Source organism: Arvicanthis niloticus, chromosome 6 (genome assembly GCF_011762505.2).
Source record: "Arvicanthis niloticus isolate mArvNil1 chromosome 6, mArvNil1.pat.X, whole genome shotgun sequence".
Taxonomy (NCBI): Eukaryota; Metazoa; Chordata; class Mammalia; order Rodentia; family Muridae; genus Arvicanthis; species Arvicanthis niloticus.
Genome location: NC_047663.1, coordinates 87,818,737 through 87,843,831, shown reverse-complemented (window position 1 = coordinate 87,843,831; position 25,095 = coordinate 87,818,737). Strand labels below are relative to the sequence as shown.

The 25,095-nt window shown below is 46.7% G+C and overlaps 2 protein-coding genes across 6 annotated transcripts in view; both read right to left on the bottom strand.

Moving 5' to 3' along the window:
• Positions 1–3,647: 3,647 nt before the first annotated feature.
• Positions 3,648–7,364, bottom strand: LOC117711595 (uncharacterized). Its single transcript, XM_076935272.1, is given in 5 exon segments — positions 3,648–3,754; positions 3,756–3,931; positions 5,053–5,108; positions 6,025–6,376; positions 7,221–7,364. Coding segments are annotated over 5 exon segments (801 nt in total). The 3' UTR covers positions 3,648–3,681.
• Positions 7,365–13,551: 6,187 nt separating this feature from the next.
• The window catches only part of Ergic1 (endoplasmic reticulum-golgi intermediate compartment 1), a 93,171-nt gene continuing 81,627 nt past the window's right edge, over positions 13,552–25,095 (bottom strand). For 3 of the 5 annotated variants that reach the window (XM_076937068.1, XM_076937069.1, XM_076937067.1), the window contains 2 exons: positions 19,716–19,773; positions 13,552–15,454 (listed from right to left, as the gene is read on the bottom strand). In XM_076937068.1, the coding sequence (XP_076793183.1) occupies positions 15,327–15,454; positions 19,716–19,773 (186 nt within the window). In that variant the 3' untranslated portion in view covers positions 13,552–15,326. The remainder of the gene's footprint in view (positions 15,455–19,715; positions 19,774–25,095) is intronic. The other 2 variants (XM_034505072.2, XM_076937070.1) reach the window with 1 other exon arrangement.

Below are 25,095 nucleotides of genomic sequence, written 5' to 3'. Positions count from 1 at the left end.
GATTGTTCCATGTGTTATAAAATTCCGGAAGCACCTACATTCTATAATGATGCCAATAAGCTGGGAATGGCAGATTATAAGTCAGACAAAATGACCAAAGTAATACAAAGCCCATATATTTCAGTTCACAAATCAGAGTTGTATCCAGTTCTTATTAGGTATTATTAGATTTTCATGATCCTCTTAATATTATTACTGACCCTCAATATGCAGAAAGAGTTGTTTTGTGTATAGAAACTGTTGAATTTATTCCTGATAATTCAGAGTTAACCTTGTTTTTATGCAACTGCAACAGACAATCAGAATTAGAAACTATCCATCATATATATCACCAATATTCAGTATTATACAGGCTTGCCAGGTCCATTAGCACAAGGAAATGAAGAAATTGACTAATGTGTTTGAAGCTTCAAAATTCCATATAAAACACCATGTTAACAGTAAAGGTTTAAAGAAAAAAATTCTATCTTGTGACAATAAGCCAAGGAAATGATAAGGAAATGTCCTACTTGTTCTTTGTACAACCAAACTCCAGTGTCTGCCAGAAGTAACCCTAGGGGCACTAAAGAAATGAAATCTGGCAGATGGATGCATTTCATTTTGCAAAATTTGGAAAATTAACGTTTGTACAACATTGATACATATTCAGGATTTCCATGGGCAACTCCTTTGAATTCCGAAAAGGCTGATTCTGTAATTATACATTTACTGGAAGTAATGACTATTATGGGATACCTGTGCAAACTAAGACTAACAATGGTCCCACATATGTCTGCAGTTAGATGAAGCAATTCTTCGAGTATAAAGCACATTATGGGTATAACACACAATTCTACAGAACCAGCAGTTGTGGAAAGATCTAATCGCACCTTAAAAGAAATGCTTATAAAACTAAAAAAAAGAATAAAGACCCCCCAGAGATATACTTAATAGTGCTCTGTTAACTTTTAATTTTCTGAATGTTAATGAGAAACACGGTTATAGAAGACACTGTGAAATTAAATTAGCCTATATATGATAAGAATGTGTTAACATCAGATGGAAGCTAGGGGTGCTGATTTGTTTATATTTCTACAGGAAATGGAAAGCTCTGGATATCAAAAGTTATACAAATTAGATTTGAGCAGGAATCTCCTGAAAACCTTGGCCACTGACTCAAAAGGCACTTATTTCATTAAAAATGTCTCCATTTAAAATTCTCTCCTTGTTCTTTGTACATGTTCTATGCACAGCACAATTAATGCCTTAAAAAAAGAAGAGGAAAGTTATAGTGACAATTTTTGAATTTAGTTTTTTATTTTAAACAAACCAGAAACATCATAAGGACGTGCTCTTGTCTTAATCCCAGGTTCCACAGCAGCTGACTATGATTTGACTCTTGCTCTAGCAGAAGTGTGATTTTGCCAGCTGCAGATAGTTTCTGCAAGTGTGTGACATCTGAAATTCTGGGAACTTTTCAGAGGAGATATAAATGCTAGGGCCCTGATAGGCAGGCAGGCTGGATTGTTGGCTGGTTGTTGCTGGTTGTGGTTTGTTAAGTAGTCATGCACAAAGAAGAAATCTGATATTTTGATGGTGAAGATAAAACTTGTCCCAAGGAACTCGACACCCCTGATCATCAAGAAGTAGTCTAACAATAACACCGACCTCTTTCTGATCCCTGACTTTGTTCAGGGATCTCCTTGATTTCCTCTCTGTCCCTTTTTTCTCTTATCTAGTGTTAGGGGGTCAAAAGGGTTGAAGAAAACTGGTAGAGAAGGGTGGAAGAAAGAAGAATCCGAAAAGTAGCTAAAGCCAGCTACAACTGAGTAGCTACTGGGTTCTTGGCTCTCCAGTGTGAAGATAGCCACCTTTGGATTACCCAGGCCATACTGTGTAAGTAATCTAATAAATACCCTTTTTATATATATCCATTCTATAGGTCTTGTTCCTCTATCGAACTCTTGTACAGCTGTAAAATTAGTATAAAATCTAACTTTTGGACTCCCAAACTTAAGCTTACTGGGAATGAAGATAAATCTCGATAGAAAATATCATTAATGTGGGTCTGGAGACCATACTCAGCAGTTAAGAGCACTGGCTGCTCTTCCAGAGGACTCCGGTCTCATTCTCAGCACCCACACAGTGGCTTGCAACCCTTTTGGTTTGGAGTTTGGATGCCCTCTTCTGGCCTCCACAGGCACTGCATACACATGGTACACAGATATACATGCAGGCAAGACGCCTATACTAACATAAAATAGAAATAAATCTCACAATACCCAAAGTAACAAAAAGCACAGACACAGAACTTCCTAGTTGAGTTGCTCGTTATATCACTTGACCTCACTCAGCAGGTTACAGCTCTGATGTGGTAGGCAACCACTCTATAAGCTGGGTATATATTCTACAGACACAAATCAAGTTTGTATGGACTCAAGAATTACTGAAGTTCAAGAGATGCGTACTTCGCCACCAGGAATACGAACAAGTGAGAGATGGAAACTAAGGGTAACAAGCATGTCACCCCTACAGTCAGGCTAGGGGGTGAACTGATACTTCAATACTCACAGCCTTAAAGACAGGCACTGCTTACCTGTTATCCCCACATTCTGGAGACAAGGATTATGACTTCAAGGCCAGCCAGCTAGGGTTACATAGTGAGACCTTATATAAAAATTACAGTAATTGATGAAAAAGTAAAACAAGAAAGAGTAGTGTAGTTTTTGTTTGTTGTTTTTGTTTTTTTTGTTTTTTGTTTTTTGTTTTTTTTAAGATACTGTCTGTAGACCAGGTTGACCTTGAATTCAAAAATACACCTGCCTCTGCCTCCCCGGTGCTGAGATTAAAGTTGTGTGCCCCCATGCCTATGAATTTTTGCTTTGCTTACAGAGACAACAGGAAGTGGCTAGATGGTACAGCATATGTCTGACATACTCAAGGTCCTGTGTTCCATTGCAGCATGCAAAGGAGTAAAATCTAACTAATGCATTCTGATCAAAGGATGACTTCCGGGGCTGACAGTATGTCACATCTATCCTAAAGCTTAATCGTGAAATGTAATGGAGTCTAAAATCCACATGCCAGTAGGAGCCAGACAAAGGCAGGGAGAGGTCAAGCCTCAGCCCCATGCAGGAGGGAATGAGGGCGCCATGCAACCAAGTCTAACAGGATTGAAATCCCACATCTTAAATGTCAGAATTGGGTAAAAACCAAAATACAAGGACAAACAAAATGAGAGCTGAATCTCAGCACAGACTGCTAGTCCTGTGTTAGTTCCAGTGGGGGAACACTTCAACTAGAAAACATATTTAGGAAGTCAAGGCCTTGGGGAAGGGAGTGTGGTCAAGGCGCTGTGAGTGACTTGGTTCATACGGTTGGGAAGGGATCTGGGAACAGCAGTCAGGAAGCTTGAGGACCATCTGTGAGGCCTGGGGTGCAAACGAACAGCAGCAGGAACCCAGTGGGTTCTGAGGATGCCAGCTGGTATCCTGATACCAATCAGGCAACCCCCTGCCTCAGAAACCAGAGCCCTGCCCTGCCCCCTCCTCAGGTACAAAGAATGAGGCCTATCACTGCTACTGTGCTGCTCCACATATAAATATTTGAGAGACTGGCAGAGGGACAAATGGCCTTTATTTATAAAATAATGCAAATGCCACATGGAATTAGGAAATGATTCCAGTTTTTATTTGTAAATTGTCAAAACTGCAAAAGGAGACTTACAGTCAGTAGCAAAACAGGTGGACGATGAAACACCTCAGACATACTTTGAAAAGAAGCCGCACAAGGCCTCTCTGGTCAACCCCTACAGCACAACACTTATGCTCACCCTTGCACTCTCAGTGAACTCCTTACATTGGCCTTTCTCTTTCCCAACTTTTGGAGACTTGGCTTTGCGTTCAACAATTATTTTCCGGTCTTTGCCTGGTTCCAGCATGGCGATAACCACCTGTCAGGAGACAAAAGAGTTGTAAGTGGAAGGACTTTAAAATCTCCAAAATCCCAAGCAGTGGACCCTGCCTTGGGTTCCTCCTGCCAGCCAGCCTCAAGACCCTGGATTCTCTGAGGTTCCCACAGCTCAGTGACTGCTGACAAGGGATGGAAACTTTGCTTACATTCCTAGATGGCAAGATGCACTGCTTAGAAAAAAATCTGGATTCTCACCAGTTACTAGGTAACAATTCAAGAATTAAGAAGACAAGACCCTAACCATGCAGTTTACAGATCTGAGGTCAGAGAAGAAAGCTTCTTCAGCATGTGAAATGAGAGTGAATGGGTGAACAGTGCTTCATCAAGAATGGCAAGACAGAAGCGCCTCTAAAATAATGGTTCTCAACCTTCCAAATGCTGCGACCCTTTAATACAGCTCTTCATGATGTGGTGACCCCAATCATAAAAGTATTTCATTGCTACTTCAGAACTATAAATTTGCTACTGTTATGAATCGTAATGTAAATATCTGAGATGGAACCTCTGTGGGATCTTGACCCACAGGTTGCAAACTGCTGCTGTAGTCTCTTGTTGATGCCACTAGGCCTGCCTAGACACGGCCATCTGTTCAGAAAGCTCTGACATGCCCTCACCCAGCCAGGGAACCCTTGCTGGGTTGGATGTCCATGTAGACAACTGGGTCCTTAGCCTTCTTATGCTGTACCCACTTGATGTAGGTGACATACTGGTTTCTGCACACTGGGATTACCTTGCTGACCTTTGTGATACCCTCAGACCACCTAGGACAGCACAGCACAGGGAGGAAGCTGTCAGGAACACGTGGGCTGAACATATAAATTTGTGAATAAAACAGTCTTGGCAGCCAGGGCTAGCTTTGTGTGTGTGTGTGTGTGTGTGTGTGTGTGTGCGCGCGCACGCGCGCGCGCGCTGTACACTTGTCCTGTGGTTGCCTGATGTCTTATGTCAGACCCCAGCACCACAACCACAAAACTACCCTGTGCCTGGTTGTGAAGTTGGCAATGGGGAATGCGCTTATAACTCACAGGCCCTGGCACTGCAGCGGTCTACCATGGTAGTGCATGCCGTAATTCCAGCACTCGGGAAAATCCTAAGTCCAACGTCATCCTCAGCTACATGTTCTGCATTATTTAACTTGAGTTTCAGTTTCTTCACACCTAAAAGAGAACATAATTCACATGCACGTATATGAGGTATGAACACACACACACACACACACACACACACACTCCTTTATATGATACTCCTTTATATCCTTTTATATTCATCTAGTTAATACATTTTTCCCCCTGTTTAACAAGTGTTGACAGAGCCCTGTTAGGAGCCAGGCTCTGGACTGAGACCAGCCAACAAACAAGACGGCTCTCTGGCACACAGAGCTAAGTGTGAGAGGCAGTAAAGAGTTAACAAGTAAATATACAAGTGTCACCACTGATCAGGAGACATGAGAAGTGACTAAGCTGATACGAATGGCTTTTGTCGCAATAGGACAAGCGTTGGGATTACAGGGAGATGACCCCACTCTGTGAGGGCTATCATGTCGAGTCTTGACATGTGCTGAGATATGACACTTACTAAGATATAGAAGTTGAGAAGAAAGTCAGATTTGAGAAGCAGCATGGATGTTAGGACCAAGACTGCTCTAGAAGTCTGAGCCGGTGTCTTAGCAGCAGAGTGCTTCCTAGCACAGTCAGCAAACAAACCCCAGCTTAAGCTAAAAGTGACATCGTGTCTCAAGTTAAATCCAAAAAGTGGGGAGTTGCTACCACAGTGCACACATCCTAAGCTCGGAGAATACAATGCTACCTATTGATGTATGTGTGTAGATAGAGAAACATTAGACCAGACCCAGGTCTTGAACTCTAGGAGTTAGGGATCAGAGGAGAGGAATAAGCAGAAAAGAAGTCTGAGATGTTGCAAGCAACTGTATGCATTAGCATGTTTACATAGATGTGGTGGTGTCACCTCCAATGAATGTGGCCACTGGATCTAGTCACACAGGTTACTGATAACCTCAGCCTAAGCAGCCAGGACAGGGATGAGACTGGAGAGCATCCACTAGTGAGTGCTAACACAGCACAGGCCTCTCTCTGTCTCTCTGTCTGTCTCTGTCTCTCTGTCTGTTTCTGTCTCTCTGTCTCTCTTTTGAGACAAGGTCTCTTTGCTGTTCTGGAACTTGCTCTGTAGACCAGGCTGGCCTGAGAGATTCGAATGCCTCCATCTCCTGAGTGCTGGGAATAAAAGCGTAGATCACCATGCCTGGCAGGTGTAGACAACTTCTTCTGAGAAGCCAGACTATGAAATGGGGAACAGAGCAGTAGCAGGAAGGCTATGTGGAGAAAGAAGAGAATATCAATTTTCCAGCTTGTTTGCAAAGGAGAGTTATTTCCAAGGTTGTGGTGGCCTGAAGCCTCTTGACTTTCTCCTTTAAATAAGGCAAACATTTTCAGGTTCATATTGGTTTTTCAAGATAGGGTCTCTCTCTCTCTAGCTTTGGCTATCCTTGAACTAGAGTTGTAGACCAGGCTGGCCTCAAGCTTAGAGATTTGTGTCTCCCTCTGCTTCCTCAGTGCTGGCCTATGTGTAATGAGGTGTATAAGTCTGTGTATGTCACATGACTGCAGTGTCCACAGGGGCCAGGGCATGCAATCCCCCTACAGCTGGAATTACAGGCAGTTGTGAGCTGCCGGACATGGGTGCTAGGAGCTAAACTCTAACCCTCTGTAAGAGCAGTGCGCACTCGGAACCACTCAGCACGGCCTGCCCATCACTGGCATTGCCCTTACTCTTTCCACTTCACTCCAGTTATATTTCCTTACGAATCCCCCCACCACCACCACCATCAGATGTCCAATACGCAAAGCCCCTCACTTTATCCCACTTCATTCCCTAAAACAATGGTTCTCAACTGGGGACGATCATCTAGCAGTACCTGGAGATAGTTTGCTTGTGACAAGGGCAAAGGGGACTCAATGCACTGTAGTGGCCCCGGTCTAGCACGTCAGCAGTCGCTCTGCCGCCTTGCTGAGGTCTTGGTGGTATGTAACTCCTGCAGGATTTCATGTTAAGGGGGTGAATGAGCTATATGCCCCTGGGTAACTAAAACTCGAGGACCCTTGGATGTACCCTTGTCGTCCTTGCAAATGGGCATGGAGCAGACGCTCTACTTCTGCCGCTGTTCCTTGGACAGAGGGGAAGACATGGTCTTTCGGAGCATGGGAGGGGGCAGTGAGATGGCGTTTAAGGCTTATGCTGCGGTCCGAGGTCACCAAGGGATGAAACTGCCTGGTGATCGCCCCCAAAAAGCGGCGCAGGAGGTAGGCAAGGGGCTGACTCAGGGTCCTAGAGCAGCCACTACTGCTCACTCGCCGGTTCCGGTTCCGGTGGCGTGTGCGCAGGCCCGGAAATGACATTTTCTGTAGCCAAAGCACAGAAGAGATAAGCGTCTCCGCTTCCTGCCTCAGGAAAGTGGAACAGCGCCCCCTGCGGCGGGAGTTGAGCTTTGGTATGGTCTCTCCGGGTAGCCGAGTAGGCAGGACCTCAGGCTGGAAACCCTAAGGGAACCGCTTTGTGGGGCCTGAAACAGAAGCTCATCGATGCTTTTCTGGCTTCAGTTTCTGGTTTTGTGTCGGGGACCGAACCCAGGGCTTTGGGACCCTTTCTAGCCTGGCTTGATGTCTCATTCCTATCATTCTAGTACTGGGGAGGTGGCGCCCAGGGGATCAAAAGTTAAGAGCTAGCCTGGAGTGTATGAGACCCTCTCTCATAAACAAACCAACCATCTAATTTGTATAATATCTGTTGGGTATTTAGACAGGCTTTAGCCGACTCGGACACCACTGAGGATGGACTCCCTCCAGATCTGCTCCGCTCCCCCCCCCCCCCCCCCCCCGTTCCGGAGTCTGTAGAAGTATTGAATGAAAGAAAGAAAAAGAAAAAAGAAAGGAAAAAGAAAAAGGGAAGGACATGACTGCTCCTAGGTATGGTGAAAAAGAAAGGTTACTATAGATGAAGGAGAGACACAGCCAGAGGCAGACACATCTGGGAGAGTCCAGAATAGTCTTGACCCTGAGCCACATGGGGAGAGGGGGAGGAAAGGCAAAGGCGGGGGTGGGGGGGGTGAAGGGTGGGGTGGGGTGGGGGGGAAGGGACCAAGTGCAGCAGTCAGGAGGCCAAAGGTACAAAAAGGAAGGGTGGGTAACCAAAATGTCTGGATTATATAGGGAAGAACAGTGCAGGTCAAGCTCAGGGTAGAGGGCAGGGTATGCCGGCCATACCATGAAAAGCATCCCTAGGGATGCTAGGAGAACCTGGAGGCCAGATGCACTTTAGTATGTTAAATAGGCACCTCAGTCAGGGTTTGAAACTTAACAGGTATGTACTACACAGTTATTCTCAGCATCCTGGATACAGAACCTCCGTCCATGGATATTCAAATCTATTCCATCATAATGTTTGCGCTCTCTCTCTCTCTCTCTCTCTCTCTCTCTCTCTATATATATATATATATATATATATATATATATATATATATATATATATACATATACATATATATGTACATATTCAGTATAGATGAACTTTAAAACAAATCTAAATATTTTCCACTTGTGTCTGGTTCATTTTGGGTGAGCCCTACCCATGTGACAGTCTGATTTGTACGTTGTCCAAACTTTACACCATGACAAACCTTTCAAAAGCCATCTGACTGGCTTCTTCAGAATTACTAAGAAGTTCTGTATACAAAAATTTGGGTCCCACTACAATTCTATAAAAACACATGGTCGAAGGTCACGGTTATATCTGAATTATTTTAAATTAAAATAGAATGTAATTTATTGGTGCTAGAGATAGAATCTAGTAACAACATATTAAACACATACAATACCACCGACTTACACTTCCTTGTCCCTCAAATCTGAATTTTAAAAAAAGCATTCTCTCACCTTCCAAGATTTTTAGGGAGAACCAATGTTTGGACTCCCTCTGCCCCCTCCCCCTCCGTTGTTTGTTTAGCCCTGGCTTGGATCATAAAGCCATACTTGGTCCCAAGTGTGTCTTATTTATTTATTTATTTATTTATTTATTTAGGTTTTTCGAGACAGGGTTTCTCTGTGTAAGCCTCGCTGTTCTGGAACTCACTCTGTAGACCAGGCTGGCCTCGAACTCAGAAATCCACCTGCCTCTGCCTCCCAAGTGCCGGGATTAAAGGCGTGCGCCACCACTGCCCGGCCAAGTGTGTTTTTCTTACTGGACATAGGACCTGCCCAGCTTTATAGTTCTAATTTTCTGATCTGTAGAATGAATATGATCTTAGGTTGTCATGAGAATTAAACGAGTTTCCTAGAGTGTTCAGAACAGCATCTGGCACATAGCAGTTATAATCAGTCCTCCTAAGAAAAATCAGATGCGTGGGCTCACTCCAGATAGTCCAAAAGACAGCCTTTGCATCTACAGTGCTCTTCACATTTCGGCTTTTTATGCCGGGGACTGGCGCTCAGCGCTGACTCCTAAAATTAATCACAATGATGCAAACCGTTAGCTTTGTTTGATGGAAATATGTGCAATGCGCCACACTGGCGACAGTGTGAAGTGTGCTTTCTCTACTGTTTATTTTATTTATTTATTTATTATTTATTTATTAATTTATTTATTTAAACTGAGCGCTTTGGGAAAGAACCTTCTTGAGCCAGCGCCCTCCCTCCCCACCCCCCACCGCCCACCTTCAGGCCCTTGCCTTCCTCTCCTCAACCTTGCACAGAGCTCCGCGCTCCTCTGTTAGAAGATTTCTGGTAGCGCGGGCGCCACCTGCAGGTTCGTTAGATTGGGACACGCTGCGCATCCTCTGGGAGTGAAGTCTGGTCCTTCCTGGCTGTGCCTGAGCTGTGGAGGAGGCACTTGCCCTGTAAAGGCCCCTCCCTCCCTGAGCACTGTAGTAGCGAGGAGGGAGGGAAAGGGCTTTCACTTTCTGCTGTTTTCATCTTAGAAACCTAAAAGTGATTATTCTGTGCAAAGTATTATTTGTTCGTCCTCTAGCCCTCCCATTCATCCACTCACGGTGCATGGGCTGAACAGCTACTTTGTGCCAGATTCTGGATAAGAGGTTGTAATGTTCACTTAACAAATGGAGACCCTACGATATAGAAAAGATGTCTTGCTCAAAGCCAAAAAGCCACCTTCCCACTGGTCCTGTGCATATTCTTAGTTTATGAGAGTTGGTAGTATGCAAGAGAAATTGTCCAAAACAGTATTACTGAAGCTCTGACGATTGCAGGGTCCCGTTTAGTACTTTATTCTAGAGGCCTCTGCAATCAGTGTTGGAGATTTTTGAAGGCAGGCTCCATCTGGACAAAGTGTGCTGCTGTAGTTAAAGAGACCACGGCAGCGGAAGTGCCACCCACTGCCAGTGTGTCCAGGTAGGAAGGCTTTGGGAAAGGCGGCTATCGGTGGCCTCTATTGTGATTAAAGGTGTGTGCCACCGTGCCTAACATCAGTCACTTTCGACGTTTCTATGGAAACTCGGGAGCATGTGTCAGCATGACTGTGCCCAGCAGGATCACAGTTGTCCTCACAGCAGACCTTCATGAGAGTGAGTTCATTCATTCTCTGGCTCCTTTATTCAGACTCTTCTGCACATTCAGGTCTTTCCCTGCTGTTTTCCCTCAGACGTTCAGTCAAGTAGTGATCATTCGGCCTCTCCACAAGGCCCATACAGAGCTTTGATAGGAGACACGGGGGCACTGTTTATCCCCACTCTCTCAGCACGGTTTAAAATAATAGTTCTCAACTATTATTTATCTAACTACCTATGGGTCTCGACCCCTCAGACAACTCTCTACTTCTGAGAGTATTTACAATTTCTAACAGCAACGATATTACAGTTATGAAGTAGCAACAAAAACAATCTTATAGTTGGGGGTCACCACAACATGAGAACTATATTAAAGGGTCTCAAGATTAGTAGGGTTGAGAACTATTATTTTAAAGGAAAAAAAGACCAAAGAAAAGAGACAAAAGGCCCCCTTGCTCTGATCCTCCCGCCGTTTCTGGCTATTTTGATACAGCTCTGATGACTTTGGGGTTGAGGAAGGCCCCGAGTTTCTTCAGAACCCCGTAGTCAGGCGGTTCTGGGTTGGAATTTCAACTTTACCACCTGCTAGTTGTGCCAGGGTGTGATTACGCCTCTGTTTCTTCCTGGCATGCTGAGAATGCTCAGTCCTCTCAGTGATGGGTTAGAATGAAATGCATGACCTCACCAGCAAAGAACTGGCTGGGAGCAGCTGTGGGGAGGGAAAAGGGTCTTCAGAGAATGTTCTCCTTTACGAGTTCCTGCTCACATTCACAAGCTACAGTGTCTATCTTCAGATAAGGAACCTTCTAGAAGCACATACCAGGCTTCTTTGGTTGTTGTTTTGGTGGTGGTGGGGGGGTAGGGAGCTACATCTCTAGCCAGAAACCAGTTTTAAAATAAACTAATTTTATTATTATACGGGACAGTGGTCATATGCCATGGCACATGTACATAAGTCAGAGGGCAAACTTTGTGATGGTCTCTCTCCTTCCACCTTTACATGGGTTCTGGGATTGAACTCAGGTCATCAGGTACACCAGCTGAGCTATCTCACTGGCCCTTAGTTTTGTTTTGTTTTGTTTTTTTTTAAAGTTTCATGTCTGTATTTACGTGTGTGTGTAGACATTCATACATGATGTCCCATGGCATCGAGGGAGGGAATTCTCCCATCATATGGGCCAACAGGACTGGTGGCTGTAGTGACAATTTTGGAATTATGGTTTCTTTAAAAACACAAAAGTATAAGAATGTGCTTTCACTTTAATCCCTGGGTGGGCTGTGGGGCTGCTTTGGACTGTCCGAAGCAGCTGACTGGGACTTGCCTCATGCTCTAGCAGGGGCGTGGTTTTGCCAACTGCAGATACTTTCTGTGATTGTGCATTATTTAGAATTCTGGGAACTTCTCAGAGAGTATATAAATGGTAGGGCCCAAAGAGGCATTGTAGGTGGTTGTTGGTCGTTTGGGGGTGGAGGGTGGAGGGTGGAGGGTGGAGGGTGGAGGGGGGAGGGTGCGGGGTGGGGGGTGGGGGGTGGAGGGTGGAGGGTGGAGGAGGGTGGAGGAGGCTGGAGGGTGAGGGGCTTGGTTGCAGTTTGTTAGTAGTCCTAAACCAAAGAAGGAACAAGAAAAAAATTAGATTCAGAGATCTCCCTTTGTCTCTCCCTTCTATCCTTTCCTATGTATTGATAGCGGGTGAAACTGCGGGGAGGGGGGGGATAAAGGGTGGGAAAAGAACCCAGAAAGTAGCAAAGACCAGCTACAGGTCTTCCTTTTACAGCAAATTCCTTTACCCGATGAGCCATCTCCTCTATCCTCCGCCCCCAAATTTTTCTCTTAAAAAAGGATTCAGACCTCTAATGGCTTGTCATTGTTTCTAGTATATAAAAAAACTTAGCCTCATTTGAAGGACTTAAACCCACTACTGCTCCTCCTTCCTTTGAGCCCCACTGTTACACCTCCCTTCTTTCCAGGCTTCCTCCATGATGGCACCCATCTATCCAAGCACTTGAGCCTCTCCCTGGGATGCTCCTCCACCACTGCCTCTAAGAAGCACTGCAGTCCAGGGCCCCCGCCTACGATTCAGTTTTCTATGGGCCTGCTCTGCAAACCCTCGTCTATAGTTTGGTAGAGGTCATCAAAAAAGGAGAAATCATAAAAATGAAAATGTATCTCTTCAATGTTCTATGTCAACTTGAAATACATTTGTCAATTCATTCATCCTGTACCAAGGAGTATCCATGGAGAAAGTTCCTTGGTGGTCTGTTCTCCAGACATGTGGCATCCCCAGTTGGGTCTCTCAAAAGTTCTGGAAACTACTGCCTGAGAACAGACAGGAAATGGTTCTTTTGTTTTTTAGCAAACACTTTAGCAAAACTAGTTGTTCTATGGGTGAGTGGACTGCCAGCCTGGGCGCCTCACCTGTGGGCCTTCCGTGACATCAGGATCCCCTCCTCCCAGGGTATTGTCCTCCTAAGGTAGCCATAGGTAAACTTGATCAGAAGAAACCCTCTCTTCAGAAGCTCCTACAACCCTCTACAGATAGTCTGACTGGAATAAAGCCAACTAGATTCTTCAAGGTCAATGGTTTGTAACCTTATCCTACAAGAGTCTCTGCAGACCTCCTCTTCTTCCTCTCCCCCCCCCCACCCCTCCTGCTCCCCTTCCAAATCGTCTCTCTGTAGACTGGGTTGGCTTTGAACTCAACGTAGATTTTGCCAATGCCTCCCAAGTGCTGGTATTAAAGGCATGTGCCACCACACCTGGCTTTATTACTCTTGTTTTTCTTGACAGGGTTTCTCTGAGTAGCCCTGACTGTCCTGGAACTCACTCTGTAGATCAGGCTGGCCTTGAACTCACAAAGATCTGCCTGGCCATGCCTCCCACAAGCTGGGATCAATCAAAGGCGTGTGTCACCACCTGGCTCTCTTCAGCATTGTCAACCTCTGTTCTTTCTGTAGAATTAAATTTCACTCTCACTCCTGACCTAGCCTCTGGGCTACCCAGCCACCACCAACGTGGAGTCACAGCAATATTTCTGAAAAGCAGCTTTTAATATCTAATTGAACCCAGTGAGTGGGAAAGAATCAAAGCATATGTCCCTTTGAGAATGCCTTTACAAGAACAACAGGCCAGAGGCGTCTCTTCCACGGGAAACTGACATCCCCTGTGTCCTTACAAAAGTGGGATTTCAACGCATATGCATGCCACACAGTTCCCACCCCATCCCACCCTGCCCCACCCTCCACAGGTGACAGATTCACACAAACGGACTGGTTTCTTAAACTGTGGAACAAAATGTTTAAAAGAAGTTAAGAAATCTAGCCAAGTGGACAGATACCAGAAATAACTCAGGGGCAGTTTACATACACAATAAGAGTCAACTCATATAAAAAGGGAAACTTTGCTAATTAGAATCAGAGGCAAAAATTACAAATGGCAGAGAATCCAGCTACCCATAAGAGATCAAGAAAAACAAAAACAAAACCAAACAAAAACAAAAAACCCCCAAAACTTCCTACTGGAGACTCCCGTCATTACAAAAGTATGCAAACAATCTCGATATAAACGAAGCCCAGGCCTGTGGCTCTCTCTCTGGACGTGAGAGCATAGCTAAAATTCTCTGCATGGAATTCATGCCTGGACCACTGCCCCTCCCTTTAGGAAAAAAAGGGAAGGATGAGGGAGAAACAGGAAAGGGGAAATGGGGGAGACACTGGAGCCCCCTGGGGCTAAGAATGAGTTGGCATGTGCTCAGCTAGTAGGGGATCTCAATAGCAAGTGGGTCCCAGATGCTGGGCATCCTTTGGGAGCCTGCAAGGTAGAGATGCAAAGAGAAGAAACTCGACTGCTTCATTTCCCCAGCTAAGGCCTTGGGGCCAAAGGTGGACATCAAGACATGATCATTTGTGGTTCATGGGGAGGGATGCTTCAGGTTTGGACAAAATGTACAAACTGTGCCTTATGTGGCCATCCAAGGATGACCTTCCAGTCACATGGCCCTATCCCTTGGCACTGCAGAATGTAACTGGGCGGGGGGTGGGGTGGGGGGAGGGTGGTAGTTGCCATGGGAACCAGCCCCTTCACCAAGCAATGCTATTGCCGCATAGCACAGCAGCTGAGGCACATTGGTGGGGGATTCAGAAGAGCAAAGACAAGAGAGGAAGGGGCACCTGTGAGCTGCCTCAGGACTGGTGGGTAAATCTGAGTCTCCACCATTCTGCCAAGCAACTGGGCATCTGTTCCGTAGGAGGCAGGGTTGGGGTAGGAGATAAAGACCCAGGCTCTAGGTTGGGTGTGAAGCAATGAGGCAGAAGCAAGTTGCAGCTACAGTGCCGTGTCTACAGGCTTCCCTGCCAAGTACCGTTCCATGTCGAAAGTGTCAAGCAGCAGGACCTTGGGCAGTGTGGTCCCAAGGCTGAGAGCGCAGGTTGGCTGCCCAGCGGACAAATCAAGCTGTTAGCATGTCCAAATGGTGGGGCTTAAGGATTGTCAAAGCCTGTCTGAAAGTTTGTCTGTTTGGACTCTAGGCTCTTCCCTAACGGAGAAAAGACTACAGCCTTCCCACGAGAGGTCACCAGCATCCCCGGAGTACCTCCCTATGCCTGACCCTGGTCTTGGGGCTCTGCAGGAAAAGGGACACCATGACTCCAGGCAGTGTTAATTTATCTAAAACATGGGGAGAGAGGTAGGTGCGGAACCTGGTGCCACCTGTTACCATCACCCCCCTCCTCCCATACACACTGGGCCAGAGAAGGCAGAAGGAGATAGGACGCTGGAGGCAGGACTAGCAGGGTTCCTGGTCCTCAGTCACTGGGCTGAGCAGGAGGTCAGTGAATTTTGCCCAGCTGGATCTTCTTCCACGCTTCTGAGGCTGTGAAGATGCAGGAGTCCAGAATGCCGGCGACAGTGAAGGTCCCACCGATGATCGCACAGATCTGCAAGAGGGTGAGAGAACAGAGTGTGTCAAGAGATCAGTGCTGAGAGGCACCAGGCTGGAACCCTCCTGCATCACGAGAAGCTCACTCATGAAGACACGCTGCCCATAATACCCAATTGGTTTGCCACCTTGTCGCTGATGGTATTCGGGGATCAAAGAGAACCACTTGTTGGATGATGAACTAGATAACAATAAAAGCAATTATCACCTGTGTCAGCTCCTTTAGTTTCCAGATGAACTTTCTAAAGGAGGAAGGGGAGTATTAGACCCATTTCACAGGTGAGGAAAGTGAGGGCACTTCCCAAAGTTCACCAAGTAGCTGTGATTTGAACTCAGGTCTGACTTGACCTTGGTGCCTGTAATATTAACCTCTACTATAGGCTTCCCAGCTATTTATGATCCATCTTCAGATAAATGATGGAGGGTCTGAAATGTGGTGCCTGATCCCCCAAGGTCATATGTATGCAGCTCATCTGGCACTGGAGTCTGGATCTGACAGATCCAGTGTCTGCTGTGACTGAATAGGCAAATGGCCTGGATGCTTAGGACTGGAAACACTCAGTCTTTGGAGCTGGCATTCCCTCTGCTGATAGGCAGTAATCCAGCAAACTCCAAACAGCAAGGTAACAGCCTCAGAGGGGACTACTAAGGAAGCTTCCAGTGGCCTCCCCGACATTTGGGTCTAGACAGATTTTCATCATAGCAAGTCATCCCATGCATTGGCAGATGCCAGAATTGTATGGACTTGCCCTCTTGTTGACACCAAACACTGTTCAGTGTAGCCTGGAAGTGAACATTACCATTGCTGAGGCTGGCAGGAGGGGGCGGGGAGAGGGAAGAGGAAGAGGGGGAGAAGAGGAAGGGGATGAAGAGGAGGGGGAAGAGGAAGAGGAAGAGGTGGTGGCAGCTGTCCAACAGTTAGAACACTCCCCAGCCACAGCACAGACACTGTTTAGAGGGCTCTGGCATGGCCTATGACCTCAAAGAATCTCCAGGTAAGCCATAGGATGTTGGGGTGTGTGTTTAAAGTTTTTTTTTTTTTAACGAATTACTTTATGTATGTGAGTACACTGTCGCTGTCTTCAGACACACCAGAAGAGGGCATCAGATCCCATTACAGATGGTTGTGAGCCACCATGTGGTTGCTGGGAATTGAACTCAGGACCTCTGGAAGAGCAGTGCTATTAACTGTTGAACCATCTCTCCATCTTTTATTTACTTCATGTGTATGAGTACTCTGTTTTCATGGACACCAGGAGAGGGCATCAGATTCTATTACAGATGGTTGTGAGCCACCATATGGGTGTTGGAGATTGAACTCAGGACCTCTGGAAGAGCAGCCAGTGCTCTTAAGCACTGAGCCATCTCTTCAACCTGATGCCCCCCCCCACACCCCCTTAAATGTCTATCACAAGGCTAAAGAGAAGCTCAGAGGTCTGGAATCATGTTCAACAAATGGCTGAACTGGGGCTCAAAATATTAGAGCCTGTGTTTTTTATTTACTCATTCTGTAAATCTGCCTACTTATTCATTGAGACAGGAACTTATGTAGCCCAGACTAACTATATTCAAATTTATATAGCCAAGGATGACATGGACTTCTGATTCTTTTGTCCCTGTCTCCCAAGTTCTGGGATTACAGGAGTGCACCACCATATCCAGCTGTGTCTTTGCTCCTAACTTGACTGCTTTTTCAGTAAGAAATGCACCAGCTAAATGAGTTAGAGCCTTTGATTTGTGTTGGGATCACAAAGGTCCTTGTGCCCACAGAGCACTAGGGAACCAGGAATGTTAAACACACAGGGGCCTCTCTTCAATGGATGACAAAAAATACCCGTTTTCCTGCCCAGAGGAAATTAATGACCTGGTGATCTTTTTGCTATCTGTGGCGGACCTCACCCATCTTTTGCTATAGAGAAAGACCTCACCCAAATCTCCCAGAATGATTATTCCAGATTCTGCCTCCCTAAACCTTTAGCTCCCAGTTAAACCCAACTTTAGGGGAGTTGCCACATGTACTTTATATTTATGGCCTGCTGACCTCTATGCAAGCTGCCAGAGACCACACCAGATTCTAGGCCTTTTTTAGCTATAGAAGCCACCCTCATGGCCATATGTACTCTGCAAAGGAGTTTCTATGCAGTCACACCTAAAGCTTTATTGGGCATGCAGAACTGAATGGTTGGCACTTGAAACCCTTTCCCTGGAGTCTGGTCCAGGCTGATGAAGCCAATATGAACTGAGTTGTCTTTCTCACCTCCTCAAGGATTTGCTTCCCGGACTGACACTCACAAGGCCCCCCTCAGACCTGACTTAGGATTGTCCAGCTTTACTGTGGTGCAAAGGCGTGTCCATAACCACAATTTCTCCACTTCAGGACAACGTTCAGTAAACTGAAGGCCACGTCCTTACATTTCACTGCAAACAGACCTCCTGTTGGGTGCCTCTGACTAACTATAGGTGTGATGGCTACTGTCAGTTGTCAATTTGACTATATCTGTGAAGGATTTTTTTTTAAATTAAGTCATTTGAAGTGGGAAGACCCACCTTTAATCTGGGCCACATCTTCTGCTGGCAGCCTATATATAGAACATGGAAGAAGAAAGCTTTTTGCCTGCTTGCTCTTATTCTTATATATACACACATATATATGTATACATATAATTTATACATATTAAATATTCATAATATATAATCATATAAAATATTATATTAACATTATATATTCTATGTATATTTACGTATATTAAAATATTTATATAAATGTTTATTTAATATACAGTATATTAATATATAAAATGATATATACATTATATAGTTTGTATACACACACACACACACACACACACTTAAATGGGGTATCTGCATATCTCTGGCTGTCCTGGAACTCACTATGTGAACCAAGCTGGTTTTGAACTCACAGAGCTCCCCTGCTTCTGCTTTTCAAGTGTTGGAATTAAAGGCATGTATATCCTAAGTATATTTTTTATATTGCTGTTTTCAACTTAAAATAAGAACATGAGGGGCTGTGAGATGGCTCAGCAGTTAAAACTACTCCTCAGGAGGTCATGGGTTCAAATCCCAACAACCACATGATGAGATCTGATGCCCTCATATGGGTGTCTGAAGACAGCTATAGTGCACTTTGGGCTGGAGCAAGCAGGGGCAGAGCAAGGAGAAGGGAAGGGGAAAAAAAAAGAAAGAAAAAGATGAGAACATGGAATGTAACTCTGACATACACGGAGGAGCAGCTGTATCTTTGTATGCCTTAATATACATACATATATATTACATTTTTGTTTTGTTTTTAAGACATGGTTTCTCTGGGTAGCCCTGATTACCCAGTATGTACATCAAACTGGCTTCAGACTCACAGAGAAGCACCTGCCTCTACCTCTCATGTGCAGGGATTAAAGGTGCACACTTTCTTCTGTTGATTACTATTTGCACACTTATACAGGGCTCTGGGTGTGCACCCGTGAACGGACATAACTGACACATAACTGCCACAGGACTCTGGGTGGCAGTGGTGCCGTAATGGATCAATTGATGCCAAGGGGTGGGAAGCCAGAGGACAGAGACAGTGACAGGAGAGCAGCCACACTGGCATTTATCTTTCAAATGGTGTTTTCATGAGATGAGCTAAGCAGAGGCGTGCAAGGTCTAAGACAGAGCAGGTCTGTGTGGATGGCCTAGAAGCAGAGCAGCTGGCATTCCAGTAATAACAGCCTGAGAAACCCGAGCAGCCCCCCAGGGAGCTAAGAGGAAGGGGGACGCTGTGGGGATTATGATGAAGTGTTTTTAAACAGGCCAGGCCTCTCCCCACCAGCCCTGGTGCATGACGCAGCGGCACTTTTCAGGGAGGATGACGGCAGGGAGCTGCTTTATTTCGGTAGAGTCGGTCAGATGATGGCAGATTTTATACCACAAATGCTTTTAGAGCTTGGATTGAAGGGCAGGAAAATGTGACTTAAGTGCAATGGAGCAAAAAATAAAAAACAACCCCTCCATCTGCTCTCATCTGCACATAACTGGAGGCCTGGGTTCCTGTGACTCACACACCTGGCACCCGTCTGAGGTCTGCTTTCATTGAGCTGGCCCAGTGTAGAGGGAGAGGACCTATGACTGAGGCCCACAAGAAGATGCTGCCTTTGGGGAAACTTAGGGGACATGCAAACTAAGCAAAAGCCCAATCCCAGAGTAAGTCACTGTCAGCCTGAAGGCTACAGGGGATGCCGAAGCAAAGCCTCCATGTTTACCTACTGATGTCAGCCAACCCACTCCTACAGAATGTCTGAAGGGACTGGATTCTGTGGCCTGCAAGGAAGAAAGAAATTCTGATACAATTCTGGGACCTCTGTGGAGCTGAGAAGATGCTAGTGGCCTGCCCTTGCTTTTACTCCAGTGGTCCCTCAGCCTTGGGGACTCCCAGAGGTGTATGGAACTAGACTGTTTCAAACTTAATACTTAATGTACACTTTTTCAAAATTAGTACTTACTAATTTTTTAGCTTACAAATTAGGCACAATAAAAGACAAAGGAAAATAAAATAGAAATAGTATGTTTATAGTAATGTTATTTAAAAATCTACGAACCATTGATTTCTGAAAATTCCCTTTCAGTGCGTTCACACTGTGGCTGACTATGAAAACAAGCCCTAAGGGCAATGTGGTATCTCATCCCCATCCTTAGTCCCAACTAGAATGAGGTGGATGACAGTTAAAGGCACAACCAGGAGGCTTGAAGCATGGAGTATCCTGGAGTCGACATACAGAGGGACGTGGCAGCTACCAGCACCAGGGTGATACCACACCAGGGCTCACTGGGGAAACTGTCAATCATGGTCATCTTTTGTCCTGAGAAGGTCAGGGCTCTCACATGGGAAATGAAGCCGCTGGCCACATAAGGGTGTCATGATCCTTCCTGACCACTGATGATGTCTTGGGCAACGTGGGAGAAAATGAATGGAGCAGCTGTGAGATGAAGCTAGAGGTGGTGCAGGAGGGATGCTGAGAGTGGCCTGAACATAGGACAGGACACTGGACACTCGGCATCTCCCGGACCTGCAGGGAGGGGCCCAAGAGCCACATGAATGAATAAATATAGAGGTGGAGTAGGAACTGCCGGAGACCCTGAATCCCCAGTCTGTTGTTGCTGGCAGCCTCTCTAGGGTGCAGAGGTGAGGTAGGGAGGCATGGACCCCCTTATACAAATGACCAGGACAGGTAGGAGGTGAGGACTGGGGAGTCTGCTGGGGCCTTCCCGGCTTGCACAGCAGAGAGAACTCATCCTTTGGGGCTTGAGCCGTGGCTGCCATGCAAATCTCTCGGGGCCTCAGTTGTGCCATCTGTAAACAGGAAAAGCACCCTCCCCTCATTGGCAGTCATTCTGCGGAGGAGACCCCCAGTGTCCCTGGAATTCAGTAGGTGCTCAGTAAGTGATACCTAGTTTCATCTCTCAGGCTCCAACCTGGTTACTGAATGTGGTGCTCTCTATGTACCTGAGACCCGCTTTCATCAGAAAAAAAACAGGTAGAATCCTACCGATTACTTCTTAGAGGCCTTTTGTCTCCATCCCCATTCTCCTGGCACTTTAAGAGGAAAATAAGTCAATCGTATAGGAATGGCATAGCAAGATTCTCTGAAGACTTCAAAGCTGCCCAAGACACAGGGTTTTTTTGTAGTCAGCCTGGACTGTAACAGGTAACTGCTGTCCAGGATGGCATGGCTCAGGGGCATGTCATGGAGTATTTACGACGAAGAGCCTCCCTCTGGGCCTGGTTCCTTAGGTCAGAGACCCTTCTTATTTCCCTAGTCAGGGAGGCCCTGGTGTCCAGACAGTGCTAACTCTAATGCTCTTGTGCTCTCTTATCTTCAAGGCCAAGGGAGAGAAGACAGAAGGAGTCGTCGGTACATGAGAAGCATTTGCTAAATGAGCAGACAGTGCATGAGTGCTAGAATGAACAAGGGGTAGCTGAATGGGCTTGAGAGCAAGCTAAGGGATGGTGGGCTCCTTGGTCTGCTTTCAGCAGGTGCCTGCAGTTGGTGCAAAGGTGGGTGTGGATGTGGGTGTAGGTGTGGGTGTGGAGGTGGGTGTAAGGTATGGGTGTGGATAGGTGTGGAGGTGGGTGTGGGCGTGGAGGCTCATGAAGAGGAGACAGGTAGCAACCTCACCATTCCCACTGTGGCTCCTGAAATCTCTGAGCCAGGGCAGTGCTGCTGCAGCATTGAGGTTTGCTGTTTAAGACGGACTGGCCTCCGTATCTATAGAACCAGGTTTAGGTCTTTCCCCTCAGTGTGGCTGTCTGTCTCCTAGTGTCGCCCTGGCTATCCTGGAACTCACTCTGTAGACCAGGCTGGCCTCAAACTCAGAGGTCCTCCCGCCTCTGCCTTCTGAGGCATTGCCATCACCAGGTGGCTTGGAGAACTATTTCTTGTGACCAGTGTGCTGTGACCTGAGCCTATGAGCACGCACACACACTTCAGCGCTTACGACCGAAGCCATGCCTCCACCAGGCCTCAGGACAGAGGGATGACGAGGGTGAGGGGACCTCCCTGTGGCGCTCAGGGAGGAGAGCTGCTGAGCCACAAAGGGACACTATGCCTCTTGCCTGACTCCCTACCTTGGTCAGCAGCCCCAACCCCAGAAACAGGAGCAGGACAACTCCCTATCCAGGCCCCAGTGCATCTGAAAGAAGCAATTTAATGAGCACCAACCACCAACATACCTCTCCTCTGATCCAGGACCTTCCTTCCGAGACCTTACAGCTTCCCAACCTTCTGTGGTGACCAGAATGAAGTCATCTTACCTGAATATTTCACTTTGTAAGCTCATTCATTCTGAAGTTACATTTATTCATGTGCGTGCAAACGTACGGGTTGTGGCGCCCACACGGAGGTCAGAAGGCAACGTGCGAGAGTCAGGTCTCTCCATCCGCCACGTGGGTGACTGGGTCGTTGGCCTCTAGGTAGATGCTTTTACATGCCGAGTCATCATGTCGCCTGGCCTAGTTCATTACGTTTCTTTTTTGCAGTGCTTGGGCCTCGAGCATGGCAGGCAAGTGTTCTGTCCTGGAGTTTATACCCAAGCCTAACTTTAAAAGATGTATTTCTTTCCGTTGTAACTGTGGCCCTCAGTTCCTTACACTATAGAAGGCCTGGGCTAGAGAGCTGAGTTCTTGTCTTACCAGGACTAACACCCCCTCTGGACCTGTGTTTACTGCTCAGTGGCTTACTGTGAAAAAGCCCGTATCACCTTCACTCTGGGGAGGCGCCAGGGCAGATCCTCCTGGGTGGAAGCCAGCTCTGTGATTTTTGGCCAGCAAGGCCAGTGTACTTCTCTGGGCCTCAGTTTCTCTCACCTACGAGAGGGACGGCTATGAGGCCTCTGTGACCACAAATGCCAGGAACTGCTCATCTTTCCTCAGGCAGGCAGTGCGGTTTCAGAGCTTGTGGAAAAGGCACCGTCAGAGGAAATAAATAATGAACTGAGTCTCATCACAGGCTGCCGGAGGCAGACAGGCTGGAGCCGGAGATGAGAACACCCAAGTCGCAGGGGCAGAGTGGGGCCATCGGGAAGGGAAGCTGGTCATTGGGCTCAGGAGAGTTTGGGGATGGGAGGAAGGGAGGGACAGTGGTTGCCACTCAGCATGTCCCATCTTCCAGACCTCTTATCCTAGGTCCCTAACTCATGTTAAGTTCTGAGGGAAAGGGTGCTTGACTGAAAAATACACATTCCCACCCTGCCACAAAGCTTCAGCTTGGTTGAACACCTACAGCCTGCCCTGGGACACTGTTTCCTTCTGCTTTCTTTCTCATTCAGTGCTTGTGACTGTGCTATAGATGAGAAGGTAGCTCGCCCAAGGGCTTACAGCCACCAAGAAAGCAGGCATCACCAAACCTTGGTGCAACTCGTGAATGGCGAACTTCTAAGCCTATGGTATTTGTTTTCTTGGTTCTCCTATGAGACTCTTACACAGCAAATATCCTGCAATCAGGATGTCTGAAACCCCTGACTACAGAAGTTGGGAGGTTAGAAGCTATGTATCATTGAAAATATACGCCCCCCCCCCCCCAGGCACCCACTGCCATCTTTCCTATCCCTCTCACCCCGGAGAACTCACTTTAGAGACCTGAGTATGAGACCTTCCATCTCAGTTAGGCCCGTTCCTCCCACCTGCCCTGCCCCAGATGCTCCAGACTTCCTGATCCCAAGGCCTCTGCACACTCCAGCCCTGAATCACAGAGCTTCTGCTCTGGGCGTTGTTCTGTCCTGTACATTGCAATGGTGGCAGAGGAGGGGACCAAGGTGAGTACACCTGTAGCTCTTGGTTCAGGGGAAAAAAACAGGCAGAGGAGAGAATCTAGGCTATCCAGAGGAGACTGTTCCTTGTCCAAGTGGCAAAGTGGCCTTTTCTTAACTACATAACCTTAGAGGAGTATAAAACTAACTCTCTCTCTCTCTCTCTCTTCTCTCTCTCTCTCTCTCTCTCTCTCTCTCTCTCTCTCTCTCTCTCTCTCTCTCTCTCTCTCCCTGGTGTGTGTGTGTGCACGCTCGAGTGCCAGAGAGAGGCCAACCCTAGGTGCCATTTACCTTGAGTCAGGGTCTCTCTCTGGCTTGGAACATGCAGAGCAAGTTAAGCTGGCTGGCCAGTGAGGCCCAAGGAGCCAGCTGTTTCTGCCTCCCAGTTGTGGGTTTACAAGCACACCTCACCATACCTCAGCTCTTTTCTCGGATTCCAGGGTGGAACTCAGGTCTTTTCACTTGCATGACAAAACACTTTTCCAACCAAGCTAAGATCTTAGATCTACCCACTAAACAACCAAAACTAAACAGTGCTAGGGGCCAAACACCAGCTTCCTCCCTGCTAAAGCAGGCACCCTTCCACTGAGCTATGTCCCAGTCCTGCTGTTTCCAACCAACTCTTCCTGCCTCCTCAGCTCTTACTATGAAAGGCAGGCAGACACCAAACATGCAGGTACCGGCAAACAACCCTAGTGTCCTGTACCAAGAATGTCATGACTTCTGGGGCCTCTGTGGCTGTGACGCTCTTGAGAGCCCTTGCTTGTGAAGATGGAAGTGGTGAGGAGAAGAGGTTGGTGGGCATGGGGGTCAAGTTCCAGTTCATCATTTATGTGCTGTGTGGTCTTGGAGGAGTTTCTTTACCTCTCTGAGCCTTAGTTGAACTCATATCTAAAACACAAACAAGAATCTACTCAGAGGTTCCTGGGAAGGTTAAGGGGATAATTACAAAATTGCCTGATATATACTAGGTGCTTAATAAAGGTAGCTGCCATCACCTCTTTAGGCAGCTGTCCCCTACACATCTGTGAACAGGGTCTGGGCCAGGCCCTATGCGGCAAGCAGGGGACACTGATAAATGAGTCATGACACCTGGAGGCTATAACTGGCCCTGACAGCTGTGAGGTGCAATCTCAAGCATGGGGCATTCTTCTCCGGGGAAGGAAAGCATGAGTGTGGGGGGGAGTAGGAAGAACATGGGTGGGCGGGGCTTACTCCAGCAAAATTCCCTCATCTGGAGGCCCCTAAGTGTCTCTTCAGTTGGAAGGCTGCATGGTGACGCTCAGTGGGAGCATGCCATCAGCCTCTGGTACTTTCTGGCGGGCGAGAGTTGTTACA